This window comes from Parasteatoda tepidariorum, chromosome 2 (assembly GCF_043381705.1).
Source record: "Parasteatoda tepidariorum isolate YZ-2023 chromosome 2, CAS_Ptep_4.0, whole genome shotgun sequence".
NCBI lineage: Eukaryota > Metazoa > Arthropoda > Arachnida > Araneae > Theridiidae > Parasteatoda > Parasteatoda tepidariorum.
Window position 1 is genome coordinate 31,113,895 of NC_092205.1, and position 27,196 is coordinate 31,141,090.

The 27,196-nt window shown below is 30.6% G+C and overlaps 1 protein-coding gene across 2 annotated transcripts in view; it reads right to left on the reverse strand.

Moving 5' to 3' along the window:
• LOC107454944 (cell adhesion molecule Dscam1-like) overlaps window positions 1–27,196 on the reverse strand; it is a 179,637-nt gene that overhangs the window by 94,930 nt on the left and 57,511 nt on the right. The window contains exon 1 of one of the 2 annotated variants that reach the window (XM_043040963.2): window positions 20,088–20,365. The exons of the other annotated variant lie outside the window; for it this stretch is intronic. Coding sequence (XP_042896897.1) covers window positions 20,088–20,349 — 262 coding nt within the window. The 5' untranslated portion in view covers window positions 20,350–20,365. Of the gene's footprint in view, window positions 1–20,087; window positions 20,366–27,196 lie in introns of those variants that run through there. 2 annotated transcript variants of the gene reach the window in all.

The following is a 27,196-nucleotide window of genomic DNA, read 5'->3' on the forward strand; positions in this document are numbered from 1 at the left end:
CTATGGTATACTGCCATACAAATCTTTATGGTAGCCATAGGCTTTTGGGGTTTTGCCATACAAATCTCTATGGTAACCATAGGCGTATGGTATCTTGCCATATAAATTTCTATGGTAGCCATAGGCTTATGGGGTTGTGCCATACAAATCTCTATGGTAGCCATAGGCTTATGGTGTTGTGCCATACAAATCTCTATGGTAACCATAGGCGTAGGGTATCTTGCCATACAAATTTCTATGGTAGCCATAGGTTGCCATAGATTACCATAGGCTTCTCTATGGCAAATTTTCCTAAGGGGGACTACAACTGGCTCTATTTTATGTAACTTAAAACTAATAATTATAAAATTTAAATAAAAATTAAATTTTAAAAGTAAAAATAAAGTTTTAAAATTTAAATTAAGGCATGCATATTCGTACTTTTTTTTCTTAAATTTTTTTTCCAGTATCACAATTACGCTTAATTAGGCAGTATTGGATGCAGTTTTAGAAAACTTACTTCTAAATATTAGCTTAATTCTATATTAGGAGTAATAAATTACAAATTGTAACATAATCCCTTTTCATTAGAAGAAATTGCAATTAAAACATTTAAAAATTAATCTTATTTCTATGGGACAGGCATGATAGGTATATGAAATGCGTGCATGCAAAATTTTATTTATACCCAAGTGAAGATTAATTGAAATTTTATTTATACTTTTTATCATTTCTGAGGGTATTTTAATATTGAATGATTTCTTGGTGTTAACTAATTCGAATTTCTAAGTTTAATTTCATTAAATAAAATGCATAAAATATTTTGGAGAAAAGTGCTCCTGTAATTTGATTAATATTTAGACGAAGTTAGGCCTTTATACGCAACCAGGGTGGAATTGAAAAATACAAACAATTACTGCATTTTGAAGTTTTTTTTTATGGAAAGAATAATTAATTAAAAGATTTACTCTTTTGGCAAAGTTGTGGCTGCATTTAAATAAATAAATATTAAGGTGGCGATTTTATGGTCTAAAGTTTAAACCCGCTTTTTTTTCTTTTTCTTTTTTTTGGAAAGGGAGAAAAATTTATAATGAGTAAGAATTTTTTTTAAAAAATTATTTTATTTTATAACCATCATTGAACAGCTGTCCCAATTTTGGGTTGACGACTACTAATGTTCTACTCCGTAGCCTTATTATTTAAAACCCAATCTAAAAGGCAAGGGAACTCTTGTATCAAGTACTAGGGGAATTTGCCTTCGTGGAGGATTTTTTTGATGGAAGTAACCAGCATTTGTGTTACAGGGCGAGGAAAACCTAGTGAACCTCCCTCGGTTAGCCTGATGGCAAGGGGACTCTAACCCATGATCCGTGTACCAATGAGAATATTTTACGTCAGCATTGCGGTTGGTGCGAACCGGGTAAGGTATTCATATAGACCAGTCATCTCTGGAATTCACCTCATTGTATAGGAAGGCGAACGCTCTTCCCCTTAACTTACCATGGGCATTTAACAAATTATTGGCATGATGTCAAAAATTTTCCAATCCTTGCTATAAGCTAATCCAATTCTAGATATGTCGAATCAAAATACGTTATATGCGATATGAGAGTCAGATTGTAATTTTAAGATGTTCGTGAATACGTATATACTTAAATAGAGAATAAACAAATAAGACTTTTGAAAAAGGAAACTTCATAATTTGTTCATCTTATTTGTTGACATAATGCTTATACTCATTGTCACTATCACATTTCAAATAATAATCCTGTGAACAAGTGAAGGGCAGAGGGATACCATACAACTATTTGCAGACAAAAAACTAAAAATAAATCAATTACTGTATTTATTTTATGGCATTAATAATTTATAGTACATATTAGGAAATAAAAATGTTCATAGCGTGATTGAATTAATTTTTTAAATTTAGATATGATATTTTAAATCGGAATTTTCTAACGATACAAAGAATGATTGCAAACCATTAAATGCATAGTACTGAATTCATTTGCGCTTATTTTATTTTATAATCGGCGTTCTGAGTTAGCGACTCCAATATTCAGCTCCGTAATTATCTAATTTTGAACCCAACCCACAAGATAAGGGAACTTTTGTATCAAGCTTGGAACAAACTAGTCTTCGTGGAACTTTTTTGATGGAACTAAACCTCATTTGCGTTACATGGAGAGTAAAACCCCGAAAATCTCCCACGCTTAGAAAATCTCCGACGGTAAAGAGATTCTAACCCATGATCCGTCTATCACTGAAGATATTACCGTTAATACTGTTGAAAGTATTTTTGCACTTATCAACAAATTTGTACATTACATAGTGGAAACGCTGAAATTTTAATTAATATATAGTTATCAGATTGTTTTAATAACAAATTTATATGGTTCTAATGAAATATCATTTCTAAGCATCTTTTGGGATTCATTGTTATCACTTATTGAAACCATTCTGCAATGGATCTTTATAATTACAAATAAAATGCTATTTCATCATATAATATGCTATAATAGCGAATAATAATGTGCTATAATAGCGAATAGTAAGCTCTATGATAGCGAAGAATAAGCTTTTTTCTATAACCGTTATCACATTGTAGCAGTTATTTCTGACTTGAACTATCACAGTGGTGATCCAGAGCTCACTCCCTAGTGGAGGCTTGAAGTCCACACAACTTGAAATCGATGGGTACCTGCTTGTCTGGGAAATAAAGGTGACCTTTAATGTGGACCACATTGCCACAATCATGCCGTTGGTCACGGAATTGTTGAGCCTTAATCTCTATTACCCTCTGACCCACAACGGGATGTATGGAAGCGGGAATGCCTTACTTTTCCTAATTGTTAGGTTAAGTTTGTACCCTCAATATGTCTTTGATAATGATTATAAAATTAGCTATATGATTATAAAATTATGATATGATTATAAAATTAGCAAAAAATACCAACATGAAGAAAAAAAAGATGTTCCTAAGAAGTGTTTGTGGTCTTATTTCTTAATATTTGAAAACTAATTCTCGCATTTTGTCCGTTCTCAGGCTTAATAAATTCTTACTAGCACTGTTAGACATTTAGTTCAATATTAAAACTATCTCTTAAAAATTTAATTTGCTCAAGCTGTGTTTTTTTAAAAAAATTTTCTTTGGTGAAGTAGTTTCTAAAGACACTATCTAGTACGTTTTTCGCTTCGTAAATGAATCATATAAAGTCCTTGCTTTTTTTTAATATAGAATGCTTGTTTGCTTCAAAACTTAGAATTACTATGAAAACAAAATGTTTCTGAAAGTTTTAGATAGGTATTACCTTCTATTAACATTAAAACAAAACAAAAAATCTCTAAAAAGTTGTATAAAATCTGTTTTTAGTCTCTGGGGGTCACCATAATTTAGTTTTTTCTCTCTTTTTTCCAGAGAGTTTATTACAACAGTCATTCCTATAAGCAAATTTTTACATTTCTTTACTTTCGTCTTCATTTTCCTTATCGATTAAACACACACATTCATCGTAATTTTAAGTACCTTATTCCGGAAATCCTTTAAACAAATATTCTCTGCATATTACAGTTTGTTTCAGTGTGTACTATCCCATATCTCCGGAAGTAAAACTTTTAGACCCCCCTTTCGTCCCTCGGGAATGTGATGACGTTTGGCTAGTGCCCCCACCCATCCGGAAAATGGCAACTCCGGTATTTCTCCCGGAGGGGGCTGCAATAACGGAATGGGAGGGTAATAATTTTGAGGGCGACATCTGGGTGAGTTTGGGGAAGGAAGGGAGCAAAGAGCAAAAGGGCCCTCAAAATCGATGCTCGCTTCTCGGTTACTATGGTTACCAGGAGCAACTCCCATTCAAGCAACAGTTGCGCGGGAGTGCTTTCAGAATTTACGGGATAAAAACGGGAAAAAGATACATAAAAAAGAATGGAAGCAAAAGTTGGGATTTTGGATCCCTCAGTAAACCCCTCCCCCCCGATCAGATGGCTCGGATGTTTTCGTGATGGCATATCGAGCATGAATGCACATAGTGATATGTTATAACTTTTTTTCTTTTATTTCTTTTGGTGCTAAGTTTCTGGGTACCGATGAAAAGATACCATTTGCTTTTGTTTATAATATAAGCAAAATTTTTTTAATGGAATTTTCTTTTTTTTTTTTATTTGTGCAACATACCATAAAATGGTTTAAGCTGTTCAGTAAATTCTCTTATGCCTAGTTTATAGTATTTATTCCAAAAGAAAAAAGATAATTAAAATTAAATTGCACGCAATTTTTTCTGATTTTTAAAATATGAAGATTAAGCGAAGATACTTTCAATTATTTCTGTATCAGTCTCTTGTGTGTATTTAGCAATTTTGAGTCCTTGAAAGCTTCCCTGAGTAATTTCTGAACTTTTCTTTAAATTTTATTTTTTTATTTTAATGTTCATATCATTTATGTTGAGCAGAGCTTATTTGAGATTCAATAATTATTATTGAAAATATAAATCTTTTGCAGTATGTAGTAGGTAGTATATTTTTCTACATGTATCGGCATTTGGTAACTCTAAAATATAGATATAAAAATCAATTATAAAAGTAAAAAATAGATGTCCGAATACTGTAAGCATATTACTCTCTAATTAACTATCAAAGAAAATTTCTTCTCAAGTCAAAAATCTGATTTTTCAAAAAAAAATACTTTTAGTGAATAGTTATAGAGAAATACTTATGGGGAAATAAAAAAAAATATATATATATATATATATTTATTTCCCTTAATACAATAACGCTATTTTATTAGATATTTTAAATCTAAAATCCATCCCGCTGTGGACTGATCGTATAGACACAGTTTCCAGTAGAACACAGAAACCAAGCATATCTGGCTGCAGTCAGTAAGGGGGTGGATGGTTACTTTGATTAGTCTGCTTAGAGACCGAGGGGGGGGGGTATCAGTCCTCGTTAAACTGTTCTATAGTCAAGTGCTCGACTTTGCTCGCAGATCGTCGGGCTGCTAAAGCGGGAGAGTCTTACCCTGTGCAGCGGATCAAGGATGGCATATCTATGGAGCATCATTCTTAGAGATGTTTTCCAGACGGTAGCCAATAACCCATCGTGCTGTTCTAGTGAGACGTAATAAGAGTTCTTAAATGTTAATCAATTAATATGAGATAAAGTTATTTAATTTTTGTTGATTACTAAAATAAATAATGTTAATTAAAAAATAAATAAGTACCTAAAATGTGTTTCAAGTAAAATTACATTTCCGACAAATGCAAAAAAATTACTAGTTCCAGAAATTAGTTCCACTTATATAGTTGAAAAATACTCGATATGAAAGACATATAACAATAATCGAATTCTTGCATCGATCAGGACAAGTTTACTCACAGATTATATGTTGAGAATTAGTATATGTGTTAGTTATCAAATACAATAAATTATTTAGTATTTATTCACTTAAGTTCCTCGAGTGAAAAAGCTATAACTTAATAATTATTCAACTTAAGAACTAATCATGTAACTAAAACTTTTGGTAAAGAAATTATTTTTTCATCATTCAATACTATTAGACTGTAAAAATTTCATCACTTGATTTACGGTGAGCGACCGACAAAAAGTGTTCCTGTCACTCAACGTAGAAATAAAATGATGCTCGCAAAACTATTATGACCAGAAAAATACAGGCATAAATTTTTTCTCATGAAATGTATGATCATAAAGTAGCAGTTTGCTCGTAAAATTAATCTTCTGTTCGAGTCTTGAAGTAATTTGATTCAGATAATTTTTCCACATTAAGGAAGAGTAAAGTAATTCTGCCCTCTATCGAGGAGTAAGGGAATTGTGTGCTTGCTGTCATTAATGTCGATGAAGTGTGGGAAGGACATTTTTTGGTGGTACTTGGGATCGAACTCTGGTCCTTCGTTCAAAAATTTCAAGTTTTTTTCAGCTATACTTCCTTTAACGAAATTATGCATTGAGTCTCTATAAATAGAGAAAATTAATATTTTATTTTTGGGTAGAGATTCAGTTGAATCACGTAAAAAATAATTAACTACCACTTGTATTAACCTGTCATAATAATTTCTAAGATGAAATTATTATTTTAATAATTTATGTTGAATTGCTAAGTTGATGAAATTATTAATTTGATGATTTCCTTTATATAAATTCAATTGAATGGTTTTCATGATTTCAATGCATTTCAAAAATACTAATTCAAACACATTTTCTAGATTGTTTTGCGAATAGGCAAACTTAAGAAAATGCTTCGCATTTGTTTCTGTTTTCTTATGTTTTATGAAATTAAGAAAAAGGGTTTTCAAAATGTAAATATTTGCAAATCAAAAGGCAACCTTCTGCGCGCAGAACTATAAAAAGGAATAAAATAAATAAGGCGACAAATCTTTTCAAAATTGTTCTCTTATCTTCTCTTTAAATAAATGATCGTTCTGAGATAAAATAAATAGGGAAATAGAGCTGACAAAATCCTAGCTACATTATTTGCCTCTTTTTTGTTCATAAAGTCACTAAAAGAGCTTTGACTTTACAGCTTTTCGAATTGAAATATTTTTGAATAGAGAAGCAATTATATAATCATAGCTCTAACTCTTCTTCAAAGAGAATCTTTTAAATGCATCAGATGAAGATCTCATTTGAAATGGAATGAAATCTTTCAGGTAATTAAGTTCGTGGAATTGATTTCGTATAAGTAAATAGGGAGATTTAGAGCTTTCTCAAACTCTTAGATAATGAAAGATTAATGATTGCTTTTACTCCTTGTCTCATTGCAAATAAAAATTCCCCATTTTAAGAAAGATATTAGCGAACTAAAAAATCAGCTTTAGATTTTAACAAGTTTTTGTTTATTTACTTAATAAAAGATAAATCTTGTATTCCTAATCATTATTTGTGTTACATTGCTTATTAAATCAGCCGAAATTTATATTTTTAGGGGAATGTGTAATTAGAGTGATACTTAGAATGTTGATGAAAAATTTCATTTACCGGTTGTTAGAATGTTTTTCAGCATTTAACAACATGTAAATGCTGAAATTCTTTAGAGTAAAAATGACATTCAACAAAGCGAATGTTGGCGTAGCAAATTATATCGATTAGTTTAATTAGTCCAAAGTTTGGCCCCCTAAATGTTAATTATAGGTTTTGATTTTTTCTCTATACTTAATTTCTTAGGTGAATTGAAAAATTTCTGCACACAATTATAAAATTTGTTTATCCAAATATAATTCCCTGTAAAAAATAGCTGCTTATAAATTTTATTAAATAATAGTAGAAAAAACTTTTGAACTTCGTAGTATAAATTTTTTACATCATTTTAAATAATGTATAACTAAATCGGTTGAATAGCTCCTGATAAATCGAATTGTTAAGAAGTCGTATTTTTAAAATTCGATTTCTCAGGCTCTATTCATCTGATTTCGTTCAAGTTATCAGAAATTCAAATCTGTCTGAAAAAAGGTATAAAGGTATTCAAAGAAAGTACGTTTTGGTGCCTTATTTCAGAACTTAAAATATCGTATGCATTAATTAATTAGCATATTTGAGGTCACCCCCTCAAAACAGTAAGATTGAGTCCTAGAATTTGAAGATCCAATCATTAGATCAAAAGTTATTCAGGGTGGTCGATTTTTTTTTTAATTTTGCGCACTGTACACTCATAAACTCGGTTATCCTGTGAAACTCTTTTTTACCCAATTTTTTTATTTACTTTATTTTTAAGTACTTTAGTGCCATTTGCAGAGTAGTAAATTCTCTTTATTCGAAATATGAATAGCTCATAAATACCATTAATTTTATTTAATTATAAGCATTATAAGTTCTTTCATTTGAAACGAAAACTAAATTGATTTCCTACGTGAAACGATAAGTTAGATATTGTGTCCGAAGACTTTTCTTCAAACATGCATTCGATTATCTCTTTTATACAAGATTCGATAAGGTTTTCAACAATAATATGGTCTTCGTTAACAGGAGCATTTGGTAACTGACATAGTTAAGATGCTTTTGAATCATTTTCGTTTGCATCTTAATATTTGTTGCCTTAATAGTTATGTATTAGTGATAAAGATATTTAGAAAGCATAAGCACAAAGGCAGATTAAAACTATAAGAGCAAATAATGACCAATTCCTTACTACCAAAGACACTTTTTTGGAGTTGGTTCTAAAAATGCATTATGTGGTTATAAGAAATGTTTTTTTGATAAAAATGTGTCATATATTTTTTTTTAAATCATTTCTTTTAAATTTATTAATGACCGACAGTATCAAGTATTCGGTTGATAATGTAGCTTATTTTTTGTTTTTATGTCCAACTTCAAAGAAGTTAATTTCGAAGTATGTTAAATTTCTTAACAATTTATTTACATTCTGCAGTAAGCATAATTTTAAGAATATAATTTTTCATGAAGTTTGCATGATTTGTTTTTGGAACTTTGCATTGCCTCTCCCAATCTTAAGAACTTTTCAGCGTTTTCAGTTAAAATTGTGGTGGTTTGAATCCTTAAGAGCATACAATTTCAAACCTAGCAACCAACAAGAAATTCATTTACATGATAGTTGCGTTAAGAGCTCTCTTACTGCAATCAACTAACTATAATTTTCAATGCTCCTAAACTGTTTGCAATCTTTTGAATACCAACAAATTAATAGGTAAGCCAACTTAATATTCTTACGATTCTACATAAGGGTGTAAAATTTCCATTCATCAGCTCGCCATTGGCTATTGATCGAATATTTATGGCCTACGAGTAAGATTTGCCTTATGAAATGTTGTGTTTCAAATCAGATTATCAAATTTTTCCTAGTGTTGCGAGTTTTTCAGTTGATAAATTTCAAAAACAGAGCAATACTTTCAAACTTTAAAAGGAAAATTAATTAAATACGCAAACAATGCGTTTAACAAAAAAATTGCAATCTATGCGAACGGATATGTTTTATTTTATTTTATAACCGCAGCTGAACAGCCGATCCAATTTCGGGTTTACGACTGTTGAGGTTCAAGTCTGTAATCTTGTAATTTTGAACCAAATTCAAAAGACAAGGGAACTCTTGGATCAATTATAAGAAGAAATTTGCCTTCAAGGAGGACTTTTTTTATGGAACTAATCGGCATTTGTGTTACAAGGAGAAAAAAACCCTGAAAACCTCCCACGGTAAGCCTGATGGTAGGGGGAATCTAACACATGATCCGTCTACCACTGAGGATACTTTTACGTCAGCACTGTGGTCAGTGTGAGCCGACTGCGAAATTTTGTATAGACCAGCCATTGCTGGGATTCAAACCAGATTCACCTCATTGGAAGGCGAACTCTCTATTCCCTAAGCTATCACGGTTGGAACGGATGTGTTTATATCTCTGCATGTTTTTAAAGCCTTGGTTTGGTCTTACAAAGAAATAAATCATGAATGAAGGATGGAGGAGATAGAGAAACTCGCCATGCATTAAATGCTAAAACTCTTTAATGAACAAGTTGCTGTTGTGTTGGTAGAGTGTGCAAAATTTACGTTTATCTTCGCCTAACTAACATTGATTCAAATGCTGGAGAAACTTAAAAGTGAAGAAAGTTCAGCACCATTCACGAGTATGCTCCAGATTATACAGCGTTTGTGAACACATCTTCCTGTGTGAGAGGCTTCAGCTGTCACAATAGAATGAGCACATCAGTACAGAAATATTGAAGATTGTGACTCCTCTTGATTTGCTCAGAATTTCTACAAATTGATCCCCCTTAACAGAATCTGAAGTTAGGGCCTGAATTTGACAAATGCCATTTCAGTGTCGAGAAGGAGCAGTATACAAATGAAGCGTTTTTATAATTTTTTTTTGCATTTTAATGACTTTTTAATGATAGTATTTTCAAACCAATGTAATCAATTAAGCTTTTTTCTTCAAACTAATTTGAATGTTTTTTAGCAATAAACTTGTATTAATTTTTTTTCATTTTCTACATTCTTTTCGCAATTTTTGTTACTGAGAAGTTCTTTATACCACATCTGTTAACATTTCGAGAATTTTTTATATTTTTTGAGAAAATAGTGGCTAACAAAATTTTAGTCTGACTAGTGCCTCTACAATTGAGATTTCATGCCCTGCTCTATATACGGTGTGAATCAATTTATGTTTCTTTCCTGCATATTTTATTTTGTCCTTCAGTAGCTGCGTGGGATACTATTATTTTGAACAAAACATAGTTTTTATGTTAGTTTAAGAATTCAGCCTTATGTTTTTTTAAGATTCAATATTGATTTACTTTTTTCTTGAGTCACCTACATTTTCAAAATAGTAGTTCAAGCAAATGAAATTGCCCATCTTGTGAACTCAAATGAGCTCAACTTGCAACTCGTATGATTTTTTAGTTTGAAATGAAACTACATGAGTTCTGAAGTTCCTAGACACGTAATTTTACTGATAATTTTCGTAATTCTTTTCATTTCACTTGATTTAGTACTAATTTTCAATGTGATTTGGGTACTAATAGGCCCAATTTTTATATAGTTATAACAATTTATGACCAGATAATTAATAACCGGTATATTATATAAATCTAAATAACAAAATTTTGAATACTTTTCATATATATTTCTTTTTTAAATATTATTGCATGATGTAATTGTATTAGCAATTTAAAAAAATGCAATTTAATTGTTAAATTTCATAGAAAAATTCCAAAAACTTTTCCCGAGCAATCAAAATAATGTATGTTTTTAAAAATTACATCCCAAAAGTGTTTCAAAAAGTATACAGGAATATTTGTTTCTGAGTGGCTAAAAATGTTTCTTTAACATAAATAAAACTGTTTGTGCTGTGTGGGTAAAAATTGAGGAGATCAATCTTCTTTTGTCATCGATTAGTCTCTTGAGAAAAACGATAAAGTACACAAACAGATACAAAAGAGATTTATCAGGAAAATTGTGTAAATCTACATCATGGTGATTAACATGATAATAGAAAGTGAAAGAGGATAAAAGAAATTTTAAATATAAAATAAAATTCATAGCCTATTTATTCATTAAAATGTTTTTATGAAAGATGATAATTATTTCATACATCAATTGAAAGCAGAGCTGGTAGTATTTCGAAAACAATAATAATAAAAAATTAGACATTAGGATTAGAACTCTCAACAATCCCGATATGAGATTGGATTTGGACTGCTTAATATTTGGATTTGGACAGGACCATGGTTTTTATCGTCCTGACCAAAACTGTCTAAAACTGACGAAATAATTTTGACAATTACAAACACTCTTTTGCTCATAGCTAAATTTTGTATAAATGTTATTGAATATGGTAAAATTTAGAAATTATCAGTATAGAATATAATACAAAACACGCGACCAGTTAATTAAATTATTATTAAATACGAATTCACGTGTAATTAAAATTAACATTAAGGGGTTCAAACTTTGGATCACACTCTTGACCTATCTATCGGGACCATATTTCACAGAGTGTGGCTACCACCTCTGTTTTTGGGGCCTGAAATTCACATCCGAGAAAGGCATGTTCATTCAGAAAAAGTAAGTTTTTGTATTCGATGTAGTAAATTAAAATATCGTATTCATTAATTAATTATCATATTTGAGGTGACCCTCCTGGAGCCATGAAGATTGAGTCTTAGAGAAGGTGAAGATCCCATCATTAGATCAAAAGTCCAAGTCTGTAGAATATATTTAGTTGAAAAACCAACTACATTAAAGACATCTTTGCACATGCATGAGATATGCAATTAAATATCATAGAAAGATGTTACTGTAATGTAACTCGTTTTTAAAATTAAATAAAAAATAATGCATTGAAAATTATAGAAATATATCTATACAAGTATATATTTCATTATTTACTATGGTAATCAAAAATATTCAATTAATTCTGAGATTTCAATCGAGAGTCACCATATGTATAAATATAAATATCAGATAAAAAAGAGATATTTAATTTTTTTAGCACATTAAGGTCGAACTCCTATTTCTATACTTATTATTATATTCTTAAAAATTCAATGAATCTTGATATTTCAATCTAGAGTGAACTTATGTTTAAAATTAAATATTAGTAAAAATATTGTTATATATTTGTTTTTTTTCTGAGGTTAAGTACACATTTCATTATTTTTATTATATTCTTGAATATTCAATGAATCCTGCGATTTCAATCTAGAGTAAACTCATGTATAAAATTAAATATCCTTAAAAATATAGTTATTTCATTATTTGTTGTAGGCATTAAGTTCAAGTACATTTCAAGTATGTCAAGTATACATTTGTTATTTTATTTTCATATTTATATTTATTTTTTCATAGTTACATATTTGTTTCCATAGGTATTAAACTCATAGTGATTATATGGGGAGTTATGAGTGTTTTAAATGCTTTTAGAATTATAGGTTAAGGACATTTTAATACAGATTTGGAAGGCTCAGAAACTTTTTGGCTGTAAATCCCATGTGTTCTGTTTAACCAGTTCAGGACTTTTAAATCCCTTTTGCTTAAAATTCATACAGTAAAATATTTTTAAATATCACAAAATGTAACTTAAAAATTTTAGAACTTTCCCCTAAAAAGATTCCATCTGATGTAAAAAAATGACATAAACGTCATTCTCTGGAAGGAAATGTAGTACATGATTGTATTTAATAAGTATTGTTAATATGGTTATATTTAATAAGTAATAATAGCGTATTTAATGGTATTAACAATATGCTAGTATTATATTTTTTAAAAAGTTCTAAAAATGTTTTGTGTAAATGACGGGAATTTAAATTTAGTTAATGTATGGTAGAATGCTTCCTTTTTTAGGTTTTTAAACAAATTAAATGCTAAAAATTAAGTGCCCATAAAGAGAAAAGAAAAGCTTTTAAAGTAGATAAAGCGGAGACTTTTTTAAAAGCCAAGTTAAAATCTATCCTTAATTAGGAATTCTAAAGACAATTATTCAGAACGGCCGCATAAAAAAACTGATTATAAATTCGAGGAAGTAATAAATATTGATGCATACTTTTACGATTATTTATTTATCAATGAAATAATTTTTTTCTTAAAATTGATTCAAAATAATCGTGAATTCATAAGCCTAATCGCAAAAGAGTTATTTTAATCTTAGAAAAAAAATAAAGTGAGATAAAATGGGAATAAAATCGTCTTTTTGAAAGCGAATTGTTGCTGATAAAAGAGCAAATGATGAGCAGGGATGAAGAAAAAAAAATGTCGAAACTATTAAATGTAGCCCGTTGGCAACAAAAGAGAGATTCTAGGTTGCTGAGCAACGCCATTGTTGGATGCTTTATTTATCAGTCACTCCTTCGCAACAGTAATGATTCTTAATACGATAGAGTGCGCCAAAGTTACCTTAATGCTATAAAAGCTTCTAAGAGCTTCCAGAAACTTTGAAGCCCAAGGTAAAGCGATTTGAAGTAATGAATGGGATCCAAATAATTTGTAGGGTGGGTAAAGGGCCCAAGAGAGATTTCTTCCAGAGTTGAAAACGCCATCTTTTCCGTAATGGATTTGAGGGTTACAACCTGAAAATTAGAGGCACTTCAACGGGATCCTTATCGAAATTTTCATTTTTTCAAAGAAAATTTATAAGACGCTATCTGTGAACTTGTTCTAAGCTAGATGATACGATGATTTTTGTATTTATTTTTCTTTACGGTTCATTAAAGCTTATTTTATGACAAGACTTTTAAACTAATTGTTCATAGAATTTTAACTTTATGGTTCTTGATCGTTTTCACAGCCGAAATCGCTCATGTAGAGCTTTACAAGGTGCATTTTGAACGGAATAATGAATTTAAGTGTTGCAACCTGAAAATAAGGAGCATTTCACTAGAATGCGTACAGTAATTTTTTTTCAAAGGAAATTTATAAGACGCCATGCAGTAAGCTAGTTTTGAGCTAGAAATGCTACGATGGTTTATTTATTTATTTTATTTTTCATTACGGTTCATTAAAGCTTATTTTATAACAAGACTTTTAAACTAATTGTTCATAGAATTTTAACTTTATGGTTCTTGATTGTTTTTACAGCCGAAATCGCTCGTGTAGAGCGTTACAATGGTGCATTTTGAGCGGAATAATGAATTTAAGTGTTGCAACCTGAAAATAAGGAGTATTTCACTAGGATGCGTCCAGCTATTTATATTTTTCAAAGGAAATTTACAAGATGCCATGTAGTAAGCTAGTTTTGAGTCGGAAATGTTACGATTATTTATTTATTTATTGTTTTTTTTACAATGTATTAAGTTTATTTTCTGACAAGAATTTTGAACTAATTGTTCATAGAATTTTAACTTTATGGTTCTTGAATGTTTCTACAGCCGATATTGAAGAGCGTTATAGTGGTGCATTTCGAACGGGATAATTGATTTAGGGTTTACAATCTGAAAATATAAAGCATTTCACTAGGATGCGTATAAGTTTTTTTTCAAGGAAAATTTATGAAACCCTATCAGTAAGGTTGATAGCTGGGATAGCCTGGTTGGCAGGGCGCTGGACTCATGTTTGGGAGAACGTGATTTCGAATTCAGCCCTCCGAAGACTCCCCGTGTAGTAAATGATGACTGATGGACGCAAAGTACTCCATGTTCTCGTAACAAATCAATAACTATGGGGGTACTGTATTGGAAATTGATCGTTCAGGTTAAAATTACGATCTGTGGATGAATGAATAGATGCATGAATGAGTCCACCCTATAAACGGGTGCGACGTATTTGGGTGGCAGAAGTCGAATTCTTGGCCATAGATGGCGGCATAGGAAACAGTTTTTTTAATGAAAAGTATAAGTTTAATGTCCATAAAATTATCTTGATTGCTTGTTAATAGAATTTGATGCTTGATTGCTTACAAAACCAGAATTGCCCGCATGGAACGTTATAGTCATGAGCTGGGAATATCTTTCCAAATTAATAAGTCGTTAAATCTGTCGTTGCTGCTTTATACCTTCAACTTTACGTTAATTTTTTTTTTGATGCGAAAGCGCAATAAAACTTAGAAAAAATGCAGATTGAAATAATGCAGGTTGAAATAATGCGGAAACATGTATAGTAAATCGAACGTTAACATTTGATAATTTGTTAATTTTTTTATAATGTTCAAACTTGTTGTAAGACGCACTATGTAGACCATTCACCAGGCAAGTCGAAATTTAATGAACTGAAATGGTCATTCTTATTTATGACTTTTGATCGAGTTTTTTTATTTTATAAATTCTAATTTGCTCGAAAGTTTTAGCCATTTTTAGTACTGTTTACACAATTTTTTTGGTTTAAATGATAACTATTTATCCATTTTAAAAAAAAAAATGTTTCGTTTACGAGATATTTATACTATAAGCCCGTGCTTGGATTGATATGAAAAATAAGGAGAAAAATAACTAATGAACGAGATGCAATCAGGAGGTCGGTGAGCAAAGCAAGTAGAGTTGGAGCCTCCTAAAATACTTATAAATAGAGAAATAAGTCTACTATGGAAACTGTGATAAGTAAACTATGGTATTACATCCCTTTACTTAAATGAATTGGAATAGGCGATGCTTATTCAACGTTATGATCCATAAGTACAAGATAATTATAATTAAATTAGGGTAATTAAACTCTTCTTTTTAAAGAGCTGTGAATTGAATACAGATAATTCGTTACATCACCCTAGTAAAAATATTGATTAAAAAAGAAAGTGAGAGTATTGTTTGATGAAAAAACTCAGTAACTAAAAAGCATTCCACGATGTTACTAAATTGATAGTTACTAATTTAAGTAGGAAAATTAAGTTCCCCGAATTTCCATTTTTAACAATATAACAATTCTATTCTAATATCTCTAACAATAAAGATATTGTATCATTTTGGGTAACATTTCGTTGCATTTCATAGCAAAGCATCTCGTTCAAAATGTTGGAAGTTCCTTGACTCTTAATACGTTAGTTCCTTGCATGTAATACGTTAGGTTTTCTATTATGTATGCAGTAGTTTCTATGAAGTAGAGGCATAAATATTAATCTTTCAGACATTCTGTCTCTTATCCTTTTGCTTACGGCTGGTATAACTAGAATGCCGGGCTTCATCATACTAAGCGCAGTAAGTAAAGGGTTAAATATGTAAACAAAAAGCAAAGTACTTGAGAAATATAGTGACAAACTGATTTTGATAACTGAAAGCTTCTGCAGACTTCGTAATGGCTTAAAATGAAAAGACTAACAAATTTTTACTAAAATATCAGGACGTATCTGAGTAATTTTAGGAAGTGGAAACGAAGCTTAAAAAATATTGTGATCCCCAGCTTTGAAAGTTTGTCTTTGATGTGTTGGCGAAAGAAAAAGATGTGATTTCGCGCATGCGTACATACAGTACTTGAATTTTCTGGATTTCGGAAATATATAGATCTCTCAAAATAAAGATAGATAGAAATAAATGAAAAATTAAATTGATCGATACTTTTGCGCAATAATAAATTACTTTTAAACTCAATCATATAAGATCTACATACACTAAAGAATAAACGCATATAAAAAAAAGAAAAAATGAGAATAAACCATTACTTACATTCACTACACTTTAACGGATATAGAAAAAAAATACGACTATTCAAAAATGTTGATCTATAAAATTTTTTTATCTTTAATGCTGAATTTATTTTTCGTGTGATGGCAGAGGGGTGGATTTCATAGGATAATTCATAAAGTGTATAGTAACGATTAGTTAAACTATGGCATATCAGATATATGTGATTATTAGTTTTTTTGGAACTTACACACTCTTTTGTCGAAATTTTTAATGACCGATTTTCATAAATATAGCTGAATTTCGTTAAACAGTGTTAAATAATCTTCTCTAAGGAATTGATTATGGGATTATTGGCTTAAACCTTAGACATTAAAAAGTAAAAAAAAAAAGCTCCTACGATTTAAAATGGGATGATCTGGGTTCAATTCTTATCACCTAAATGGAAAAATACTCGATCAGAGATTCAACGATCCTCAAAATATTACTTAACAATAAATGGTTCTTTCCTGTGCACTGTGAAAATTGTGGTGTAATATCTCTACGAATTTGATGTTGAACAACCCAAAAAATTGCGCGAAAGAGTACTTTATTTCAAGTTAACACCAAATCGAGCTTTCGTATACGGTGTTAAAATTTTTCGTATATATTAACACAATGGTGCAACTACTTTACACCAAAATATTGTTCCACTGTGTGTCCTACTACACCAAGAACAAAAAATAGTCTCTGGTATAGTGAAGCATCAAAAGTTTTATTTTTTCTTTAGCTACAAAGTTATATAATTATGTTTTCCAAACAATGTAAGGAATTTCAATGTAAGGAAAATGTAAGGAATTTTCTATTTTTAATAAGCAAAAAGAATTCCGTGCTACGTCGTTTCAAGAGTTGGCGATGTTAATATTTGCTCCTGCTTGGAGCTTGGCATCCATTTAGCGTGCATTTAGATGCCAACAGGATTTTTCCATAGGGATAAGGGTTTTTTCTTAACTTGCAACAGAGTATAGGTATTTTCTACAGTGTAGAGTTCCATTTTTAATAACGCCTAAAGTATCAGTTCCTAAATTCTTTAATATCTTATTTTTTAGTTACAATATTTTATTGTATAAACAGCACCACTTTCAGTTTTTACATGAATTTTAATCCACTTTCTATATGGCTACCTACAAGGCATAATTTCACATCATCTGATGTTATCGGATATATTTTATTTTGACTTCATTTAAAACCGAGTTAACAAAATGCGGCGTCACTAATCAATGTTAAAAACCATATGCTTGGAGATTTTTCGATTATTAAATTATTCAAAAATAGTTCATCCCTTTAATTATGAACAGTTCAAAAGACAAAAATGTTGCCTATTTGATGAAACAACGAAACAGAGACTCTTTTTTTGAACCCCGGATAATCTGCAACTGGAGAAGAAAAAGTACGTAATCTTTTCTTTTACTATTATTTTTTTCATTTTGCGCATTTTAATAGAGGACGTTGTTTTCTTTTGTTTTAAGTTTTTCCTTTGCATTTAGTTTGCTTGTGAAATCGCTGTTTGACCGGTTTAATGTGAGATTTCATTTTCTCAAGATTTTGTTTGAATTTCTTTTCTGATTTGGTTTTATGAATTTCATGCATTTTTTCTTGGACTTCTACAAAACCTTCGGGGTACTGAGAGAGCTAATTTTGGAATTTGTCCTCTCTGTCAATGGCAAAGGTTTTGTTTTATGGCTTCTGAGGCCGGTACCCCCTGAAGACGTCGGCTGCGGTGGTCATATTTTTATTTTTGTTTTCTTCGTTTTCTTTATTGCCACTGAAATCATATTATTGTGCATGAGAAGCTAACGTTACAGCAATAAAGCTTGGTTTATTATCTCGCTAACTCAGTTATCGGATCTGATTTTATTGGATAATTGGATATTGACAAGCGACGTCATACCTATGTCAAACCTGATTGGCTGCTAAACCACAGTTTAAGCAAAGACCACGATTTACCCACCTGTGACGTCACTTGCAGATCAACAATAATTTGAATTCATTGCGATTTAAAAACACTGCTCGTACTAGATATTTATTTGAATGATAATAGCTTTTAATTTCTTATTTAATCTTTATGTAGTAATAATAATAATAATAAAATTTTACAGAATAGATAATATTTCAAAATGTTCCTTTTATTAAAACTAAAACTAAAAAAACGATGAATTAAATCTAAACTTATGTATGCAGAATGAAAGAGGATGCAAATAAAATTGGTAATTTCAACATTACTTCAGCTTCGAGTTATTTAAGTTAAGTGTTCCGCTACTACAAAATGGGAATTAATTTTGACAAATGATAGAAGACTATTCCAGAGTTGAGTATTATAAAATTTCTGGATATAAATCATCTAAATTGTTGTAGAAAAAAAGAAGTAAGAAAAAAGGTAATCGATTGTAAATCTTTAAAATAAATCCATAAAAGTCCTATAATTCTTAAAAGAAGTAAGCGCTGAAAGCATAAATCTACAACTAAAAAATTACGTGAAGAATTTGAAATGCTTGGTAAAGTAAGAAGAAAAAAGTTCTTTTTTCTTTCCAAAACTAATGGTAAAAAAACCCCGATCTAGCACCTGCAAGCTATAGAGAGTTTCTCAGACATTTCGGGCCTATTTCAAGAGAAAGGATAAAGAAACATTTCTTTCGCGGAACTAAGTTTGAAAGGTTATGATTTAAGTAACAATTTGGCTTATAGTAGTTTGTAACATAGTAGAGGGAAAAAATCAAATAATGACATTTTTTATGTGTTCTTCAAACTTAAAAAAATGTTTTACTAAATTAAAAATGAGTAATGTATTACTTTATTGTTAAAAGCATTTTATAGGGCGATTTATATTCTTTTATTTTCGACAAAAATTTCTAAGTTCATCGAAATTCCTCAGATCAAATTAAAATTAGAAATAATACATGAAAAGCGCTTGAGATCTATTTTTTAATAATTAGAAAGTTATTTCAACGCTGCATTATCTAGGTTATAAAACTTTGAAAAAAATTAAGAATTATTCAGTTGTTTTAATAATTTTCATCTGAATAGAAAAATCTCGCCAAATTGGCGATTTTTAAAGCGCTGAATAATTCAAAAAATATTTAAGTTATTTCTCCGTTGTGTGGCCCAAAAAACACAAGAAACACAATCCAGGTGTAAAACACATGAATTGTGGTTTTTTTTTTAATTTCTCTTGACAAAAGAAAGCCAGATTCGAGAGAAACTTCGCCAAGTGTGGTAACTGGTTTCATTATCTGTCTGTTCTGGACAATATTGAAGCAGAAGCCTTAACTACGTTTATTGTAGAACTCTGAGGTAACTGATTCTCCACCCAAATAGGTGACATTTTGATACTGCTTCTCGTAAACTATATTTATATATAGGAAATTTAGTGCTACAGTAAGTGAATAATATGCAAAAATACTATTTCCTTTTCGTAATAAGCTATAGTATAATAAGCATAGAACATCATCTGCGTTTCAACTTGGAAAGAAGTTTAATACTTGATGAACTACGAAAAAGCAGTAACTTATTTTTAATTTTTATCTTTGTAAGGGAAATTATAATAAAAAAAGACATTAAGTCTTGCCAACCTTCAACAAGAAGTTGCCCAGATGCTGTATCAGAGCCAGCTACATTGGATACCATGCATGTGTAGTTGCCAACATTTCCAGCTTTTAGTTTGTCTATTAGATACACCGAGGATCTGACATCGTAAGAGGTGACTTTTCCCAGTTCCTCTCCTCTAATCTCCCTGCCATTGAAGTACCATTTGAAAGTGACTGGAAGATCTCCTCTCCTGAGGGTGCAAATGATATCGGCTCTGTCTCCAAGTCTTAGATCGGATGGAATCATAAGTGGTTTCTGGAGAGCTGGAGCCTCTGGTAACAGAAAAGTAAAATAATTTTCAATATCTCTATATTTATTTTAAATATTTATTAAAAACATTTTACAACGAAATTTTAATATTTAAAAAAAAAAAAAAGTCATCTTTACGTGACCAGATGCGCGCAATTGTCAAGCGCACCTGCGAGATCTCACTAACAAAATATTTTCCCACGCATTTGTGCCTCATCTACTTACAACATCATTTAATAGATGGCGGGAGGACAAGAACAGCCCTCACTTCTGACAGAAAAATGAAACCAGCTGCCTTAGTTATGCATAGAGAAAACATTCTGTTGTTCAAACTGGAAAACCGCCTGAGAATTCTATATGAATTGATTGACAGTTGCAACTGCGATAACCTCTCCTCATTGGCTCTTCTCCGTGCACAGAGAATCCTTTCNAGTTATGAGTGTTTTAAATGCTTTTAGAATTATAGGTTAAGGACATTTTAATACAGATTTGGAAGGCTCAGAAACTTTTTGGCTGTAAATCCCATGTGTTCTGTTTAACCAGTTCAGGACTTTTAAATCCCTTTTGCTTAAAATTCATACAGTAAAATATTTTTAAATATCACAAAATGTAACTTAAAAATTTTAGAACTTTCCCCTAAAAAGATTCCATCTGATGTAAAAAAATGACATAAACGTCATTCTCTGGAAGGAAATGTAGTACATGATTGTATTTAATAAGTATTGTTAATATGGTTATATTTAATAAGTAATAATAGCGTATTTAATGGTATTAACAATATGCTAGTATTATATTTTTTAAAAAGTTCTAAAAATGTTTTGTGTAAATGACGGGAATTTAAATTTAGTTAATGTATGGTAGAATGCTTCCTTTTTTAGGTTTTTAAACAAATTAAATGCTAAAAATTAAGTGCCCATAAAGAGAAAAGAAAAGCTTTTAAAGTAGATAAAGCGGAGACTTTTTTAAAAGCCAAGTTAAAATCTATCCTTAATTAGGAATTCTAAAGACAATTATTCAGAACGGCCGCATAAAAAAACTGATTATAAATTCGAGGAAGTAATAAATATTGATGCATACTTTTACGATTATTTATTTATCAATGAAATAATTTTTTTCTTAAAATTGATTCAAAATAATCGTGAATTCATAAGCCTAATCGCAAAAGAGTTATTTTAATCTTAGAAAAAAAATAAAGTGAGATAAAATGGGAATAAAATCGTCTTTTTGAAAGCGAATTGTTGCTGATAAAAGAGCAAATGATGAGCAGGGATGAAGAAAAAAAAATGTCGAAACTATTAAATGTAGCCCGTTGGCAACAAAAGAGAGATTCTAGGTTGCTGAGCAACGCCATTGTTGAATGCTTTATTTATCAGTCGCTCCTTCGCAACAGTAATGATTCTTAATACGATAGAGTGCGCCAAAGTTACCTTAATGCTATAAAAGCTTCTAAGAGCTTCCAGAAACTTTGAAGCCCAAGGTAAAGCGATTTGAAGTAATGAATGGGATCCAAATAATTTGTAGGGTGGGTAAAGGGCCCAAGAGAGATTTCTTCCAGAGTTGAAAACGCCATCTTTTCCGTAATGGATTTGAGGGTTACAACCTGAAAATGAGAGGCACTTCAACGGGATCCTTATCGAAATTTTCATTTTTTCAGAGAAAATTTATAAGACGCTATCAGTGAACTTGTTCTAAGCTAGGTGATATGATGATTTTACTTATATTTATTTTTCTTTACGGTTCATTAAAGTTTATTTTATAACAAGACTTTTGAACTAATTGTTCATAGAATTTTAACTTTATGGTTCTTGATTGTTTTTACTGCCAAAATCGCTCGTGTAGAGCGTTACAATGGTGCATTTTGAACGGAATAATGAATTTAAGTGTTGCAACCTGAAAATAAGGAGCATTTCACTAGGATGCGCACAGTACTTTTTATTTTTCAAAGGAAATTTATAAGACGCCATGCAGTTGAGCTAGAAATGCTGCGATGATTTATTTATTTATTTTATTTTTCCTTACGGTTCATTAAAGTTTATTTTATGACATGAATTTTGAACTAATTGTTCACAGAATTTTAACTTTATGGTTCTTGATTGTTTTTACAGCCGAAATCGCACGTGTAGAGCGTTACAATGGTGCATTTTGAACGGAATAATGAATTTAAGTGTTGCAACCTGAAAATAAGGATGCGTACAGTACTTTTTATTTTTCAAAGGAAATTTATAAGACTCTATGCAGTAAGCTAGTTTTGAGCTAAAAATGCTACGATGATTTGTTTGTTATTTTTTTAACAATACATTAAGTTTATTTTCTGACAAGACTTTCGAACTAATTGTTCATAGAATTTTAACTTTATGGTTCTTGATTGTTTGTACAGCCGATATTGAAGAGCGTTATAGTGGTGCATTTCGAACGGGATAATTGATTTAGGGTTTACAATCTGAAAATATAAAGCATTTCACTAGGATGCGTATAAATTTTTTTTCAAGAAAAATTTATGAAACCCTATCAGTAAGGTTGATAAGCTGGGATAGCCTGGTTGGCAGGGTGCTGAACTCACGTTTGAGAGAACGTGATTTCGAATTCAGCCGGCCGAAGACTTCCCGTGTTAAATGATGACGGATGGACCTGTCGGGTCACAAAGTACTCCATGTTGCCATAATAAATCAATAACTATAGAGGTACTGAATTGGAAATTGATGGTTCTCTGGTTCAGGTTAAAATTACGATCTATGGATGAATGAATAGATGCATGAATGGATCCGCCCTATAAACGGGTGTGACGTATTTGAGTGGCAGAAGTCGAATTCTTGGCCATAGATGGCGGTATTGGAAACAAGAACAATCGCACCCCCTCTGCCTTAATGGCAGACGATAAAACAACAATAAGTAAGGTTGATTTGAGTAAGAAATGATGTGATGATTTATGTTTTTATTTATATATTTTTTTCGCTGTGCACCAAGTTTTTTTTAATGAAAAGCATAAATTTAATGTCCATATAATTATCTTGATTGCTTGTTAATAGAGTTTGATGTTTGATTACTTAAAAACCAGAATTGCCCGCATGGAGCGTTATAGTCATGAGCTTGGAATATCTTTCCAAATTAATAAGTCGATAGATCTGTCGTTGCTGTTTTATACTTTCAACTTTGCGTTAATTTTTTTTTTGCTGCGAAAGCACAATAAAACTTAGAAAAAATGCAGATTGAAATAATGCAGGTTGAAATAATGTGGAAAAGTGTATAGTAAATCGAACATTAACGTTTGATAATTTGTTATTTTTTTTTTATAAAAACAATGTTCAAACTTGTTGTAAAACGCACTATGAGGGCCATTCACCAGGCAAGTCGAAATTTGATGAGCTGAAATGGTCATTCTTATTTATGACTTTCTACCGAGTTTCTTTTTATTTTATAAATTCTTATTTGCTCGAAAGTTTCTGCCATTTTTAGTACTGTTAACACAAATTTTTTTCTTATTTTTTTGGTTTAAATAATAATTATTTATCAATTTTTTTTAATAGTTTTTCTTTCACGAGATATTTTTCCTATAAGCCCGTGCTTGGATTGATATGGAAAATAAGGAGAAAAATAACTAATGAATGAGATGCAATCAGGGGGTCGGTGAGCAAAGCAAGTAGAGTTAGAGCCTCCTAAAATACTTATAAATAGAGAAATCAGCTTATTTAAACTATGGTACTTCATCCCTTTACTTAAATGAATTGGAAGAGGCGATGCTTATTCAATGTTATGATCTCTAAGTGGAAGATAATTATAATTAAACTAGGGTAATTAGACTCTCTTCTTTTTGAAGAGCTGTGAATTGAATACAAATACTTCGTTACATCACCCTAGTAAAAACATTGATAAATAAAGAAAGTAAGAGTAGTGATTGGTGAAAAAACTCAGTAACTAAAAAGCATTCCACGATGTTACTAAATTGATAGTTACTGATTTAAGTAGGAACATTAAGTTCTCCAAATTTCCGTTCTAGCATTATAACAAATCCATTCCAGCATTTCTAACAATAATGATATTTTATCATTTTGGGTAACATTTCGTTGCATTTCAGAGCAAAGCATCTCGTTCAAAATGTTGGAAGTTCCTTGACTCTTAATACGTTAGGTCCTTGCTTGTAATACTTTAGGTTTTCTGTTATGTTTAAGTCGATCCATTTATCAAAACTTAGAAGCAGAGGCATAAATATTAATATTTCAGACATTCTGTCTCTTAGCCTTTTGCTTACGGTAGGTATACTAGAATGCCGGGCTTCATCATACTAAGCGCAGTAAGTAAAGGGTTAAATATGTAAGCAAAACGCAGAGTACTTGAGAAATATAGAGACAAACTGATTTTGATAACTAAAAGCTTCTACAGACTTCGTAATGGCTTAAAATAAAAAAGACAACATTTTACTAAAATATCGGGATACATTTGGGCATTTTTAAGAAGAGGAAACGAAGAGTTTAGAAAATATTGTGATACCCTGCTTTGAAAGTTTGTCTTTGATGTGTTGGCGAAAGAAAAAGGTGTGATTTTGCGCATGCGTGCATACAGTACTAGAATTTTCTGGATTTCGGAGATAGATCTCTCAAAATAAAGATAGATAGAAATAAATAAAAAATAAAATTTATCGATACTTTTGCACAATAAGAAATTACTTTAAAACTCAATCATATAAAATATGCATGTACTAAAGAATAAATGAATATAAAAATAAAAATAATAAACTAAGAGAATAAACCAATACTTACATTCACTGCAATTTAATGGACATAAGAAAAAAAATACGACTATTCAAAAATATTAATCTTTAAAATTTCTTTATCTTTAATGCTGAGTCTATTTTTCGTGTGATAATTCATAAAGTGTACAGTAACAATTAGTTAAATTATAGCATATATCAGATACATGCGATTATTAGTTTTTTTGGAACTTACACACTCTTTTGTTGAAATTTTTAAGGATTGATTTTCATAAATATCGCTGAATTTCATTAAACAGTGCTAAATAATCTCCTCTAAGGAGTTGATTATGGGATTATTGCCTTAAAACATCAGACATTAAAAAGTTTAAAAAAAGCTCTTACGGTTTAAAACGGCAAGATCTGGGTTCAATTCTTATCACCTAAACGGAAAAATACTCGATCAGAGAACTATTCAGCAATTCTTAAAATATTACTCAACAAGGAAAATGAATGGTTCTTTCATGTGCACTGGGAAAATTTTGATGTAATATCTCTACGTATTTGAACAATCCATGAATAACCCATGATGTTGAACAACCCAAAAAATTGCGCGAAAGAATATTTTATTTCAAGTTAACACCAAATCGAACTTTCGTATACACCGTTAAATTTTTTTGTATATATCAACACAATAGTACAACTACTTTACACTAAAATATTGTTCCGCTATGTGTCCTACTACACCAAGAACAAGGAATAGTCTCTGGTATAGTGAAACATCTAGTTTTATTTTTTCTTTAGCTACCAAGTTATATAATGATGCTTTCAGAACAATATAAGGACTCTTAAAAGTTAAACTCATTGGACAGAAATTTAATTCTTGCTATTTTTAACAAGCAAAAAGAATTCCGTGCCAAAGGTTCCGTGGTTTCAAGAGTTGGTGATGCTGATATTCGTTCCTGCTTGGAGCTTGGCATCCATTAAGCTTGCACTTAGATGCCAACCAACTTTTTCCTCAGGGAAAAGAGTTTTTTCTTAACTTGTAGCAGTGTATAGGTACATTCTACAGTGTACTGCTCCATTTTTAATAACGTCTAAAATATCAGTTCCTAAATTCTTTAATATTTTATTTTTTAGTTTGCAATATTTTATTGTATAAATAGCACCACATTGAGTTTTTACATGAATTTTAATCCACTTTCTATATGGCTATCTACAAGGCATAATTTCACATCATGTGATGTTATCGAACATATTTTATTTTGACTTCATTTAATACCGAGTTAACAAAATGCGGCGTCACTAATCATTGTTAAAAATCATATGCTTGAAGATTTTTCGATTATTAAATTATTCAAAAATAGTTCATCCCTTCAATTATGGACAGTTCAAGATACAAAATTGTTGCCTATTTGATGAAACAACGAAACAGAGACTCTTTTTTTGAAACCCGGATAATCTGCAACTGGAGAAGAAAAAGGCCACTGAAATCATATCATTGTGCATGAGAAAATAACGTTACCGCAATAAAGCTTGGTTTATTATCTCGCTGACCCAGTTATCGGATCTGATTTTATTGGATACTGACAAGCGACGTCATACCTATGTCAAACCTTATTGGCAGCTGAATCACGGTTTAAGCAAAGACCACGATTTACCCACTTGTGACGTCACTTGCAGACCAACAATAATTTGAATTCATTGCGAATTAAAAACACTGCTCGTACTGGAGATTTATTTGAATGATAATAGCTTTTAATTTTTTATTTAATCTTTATGTAGTAATAATAATAATAATATAATTTTACAGAATAGATAATATTTCAAAATGTTCCTTTTATTAAAACTAAAACTAAAAAAACGATGAATTAAATCTAAACTTATGTATGCAGAATGAAAGAGGATGCAAATAAAATTGGTAATTTCAACATTACTTCAGCTTCGAGTTATTTAAGTTAAGTGTTCCGCTACTACAAAATGGGAATTAATTTTGACAAATGATAGAAGACTATTCCAGAGTTGAGTATTATAAAATTTCTGGATATAAATCATCTAAATTGTTGTAGAAAAAAAGAAGTAAGAAAAAAGGTAATCGATTGTAAATCTTTAAAATAAATCCATAAAAGTCCTATAATTCTTAAAAGAAGTAAGCGCTGA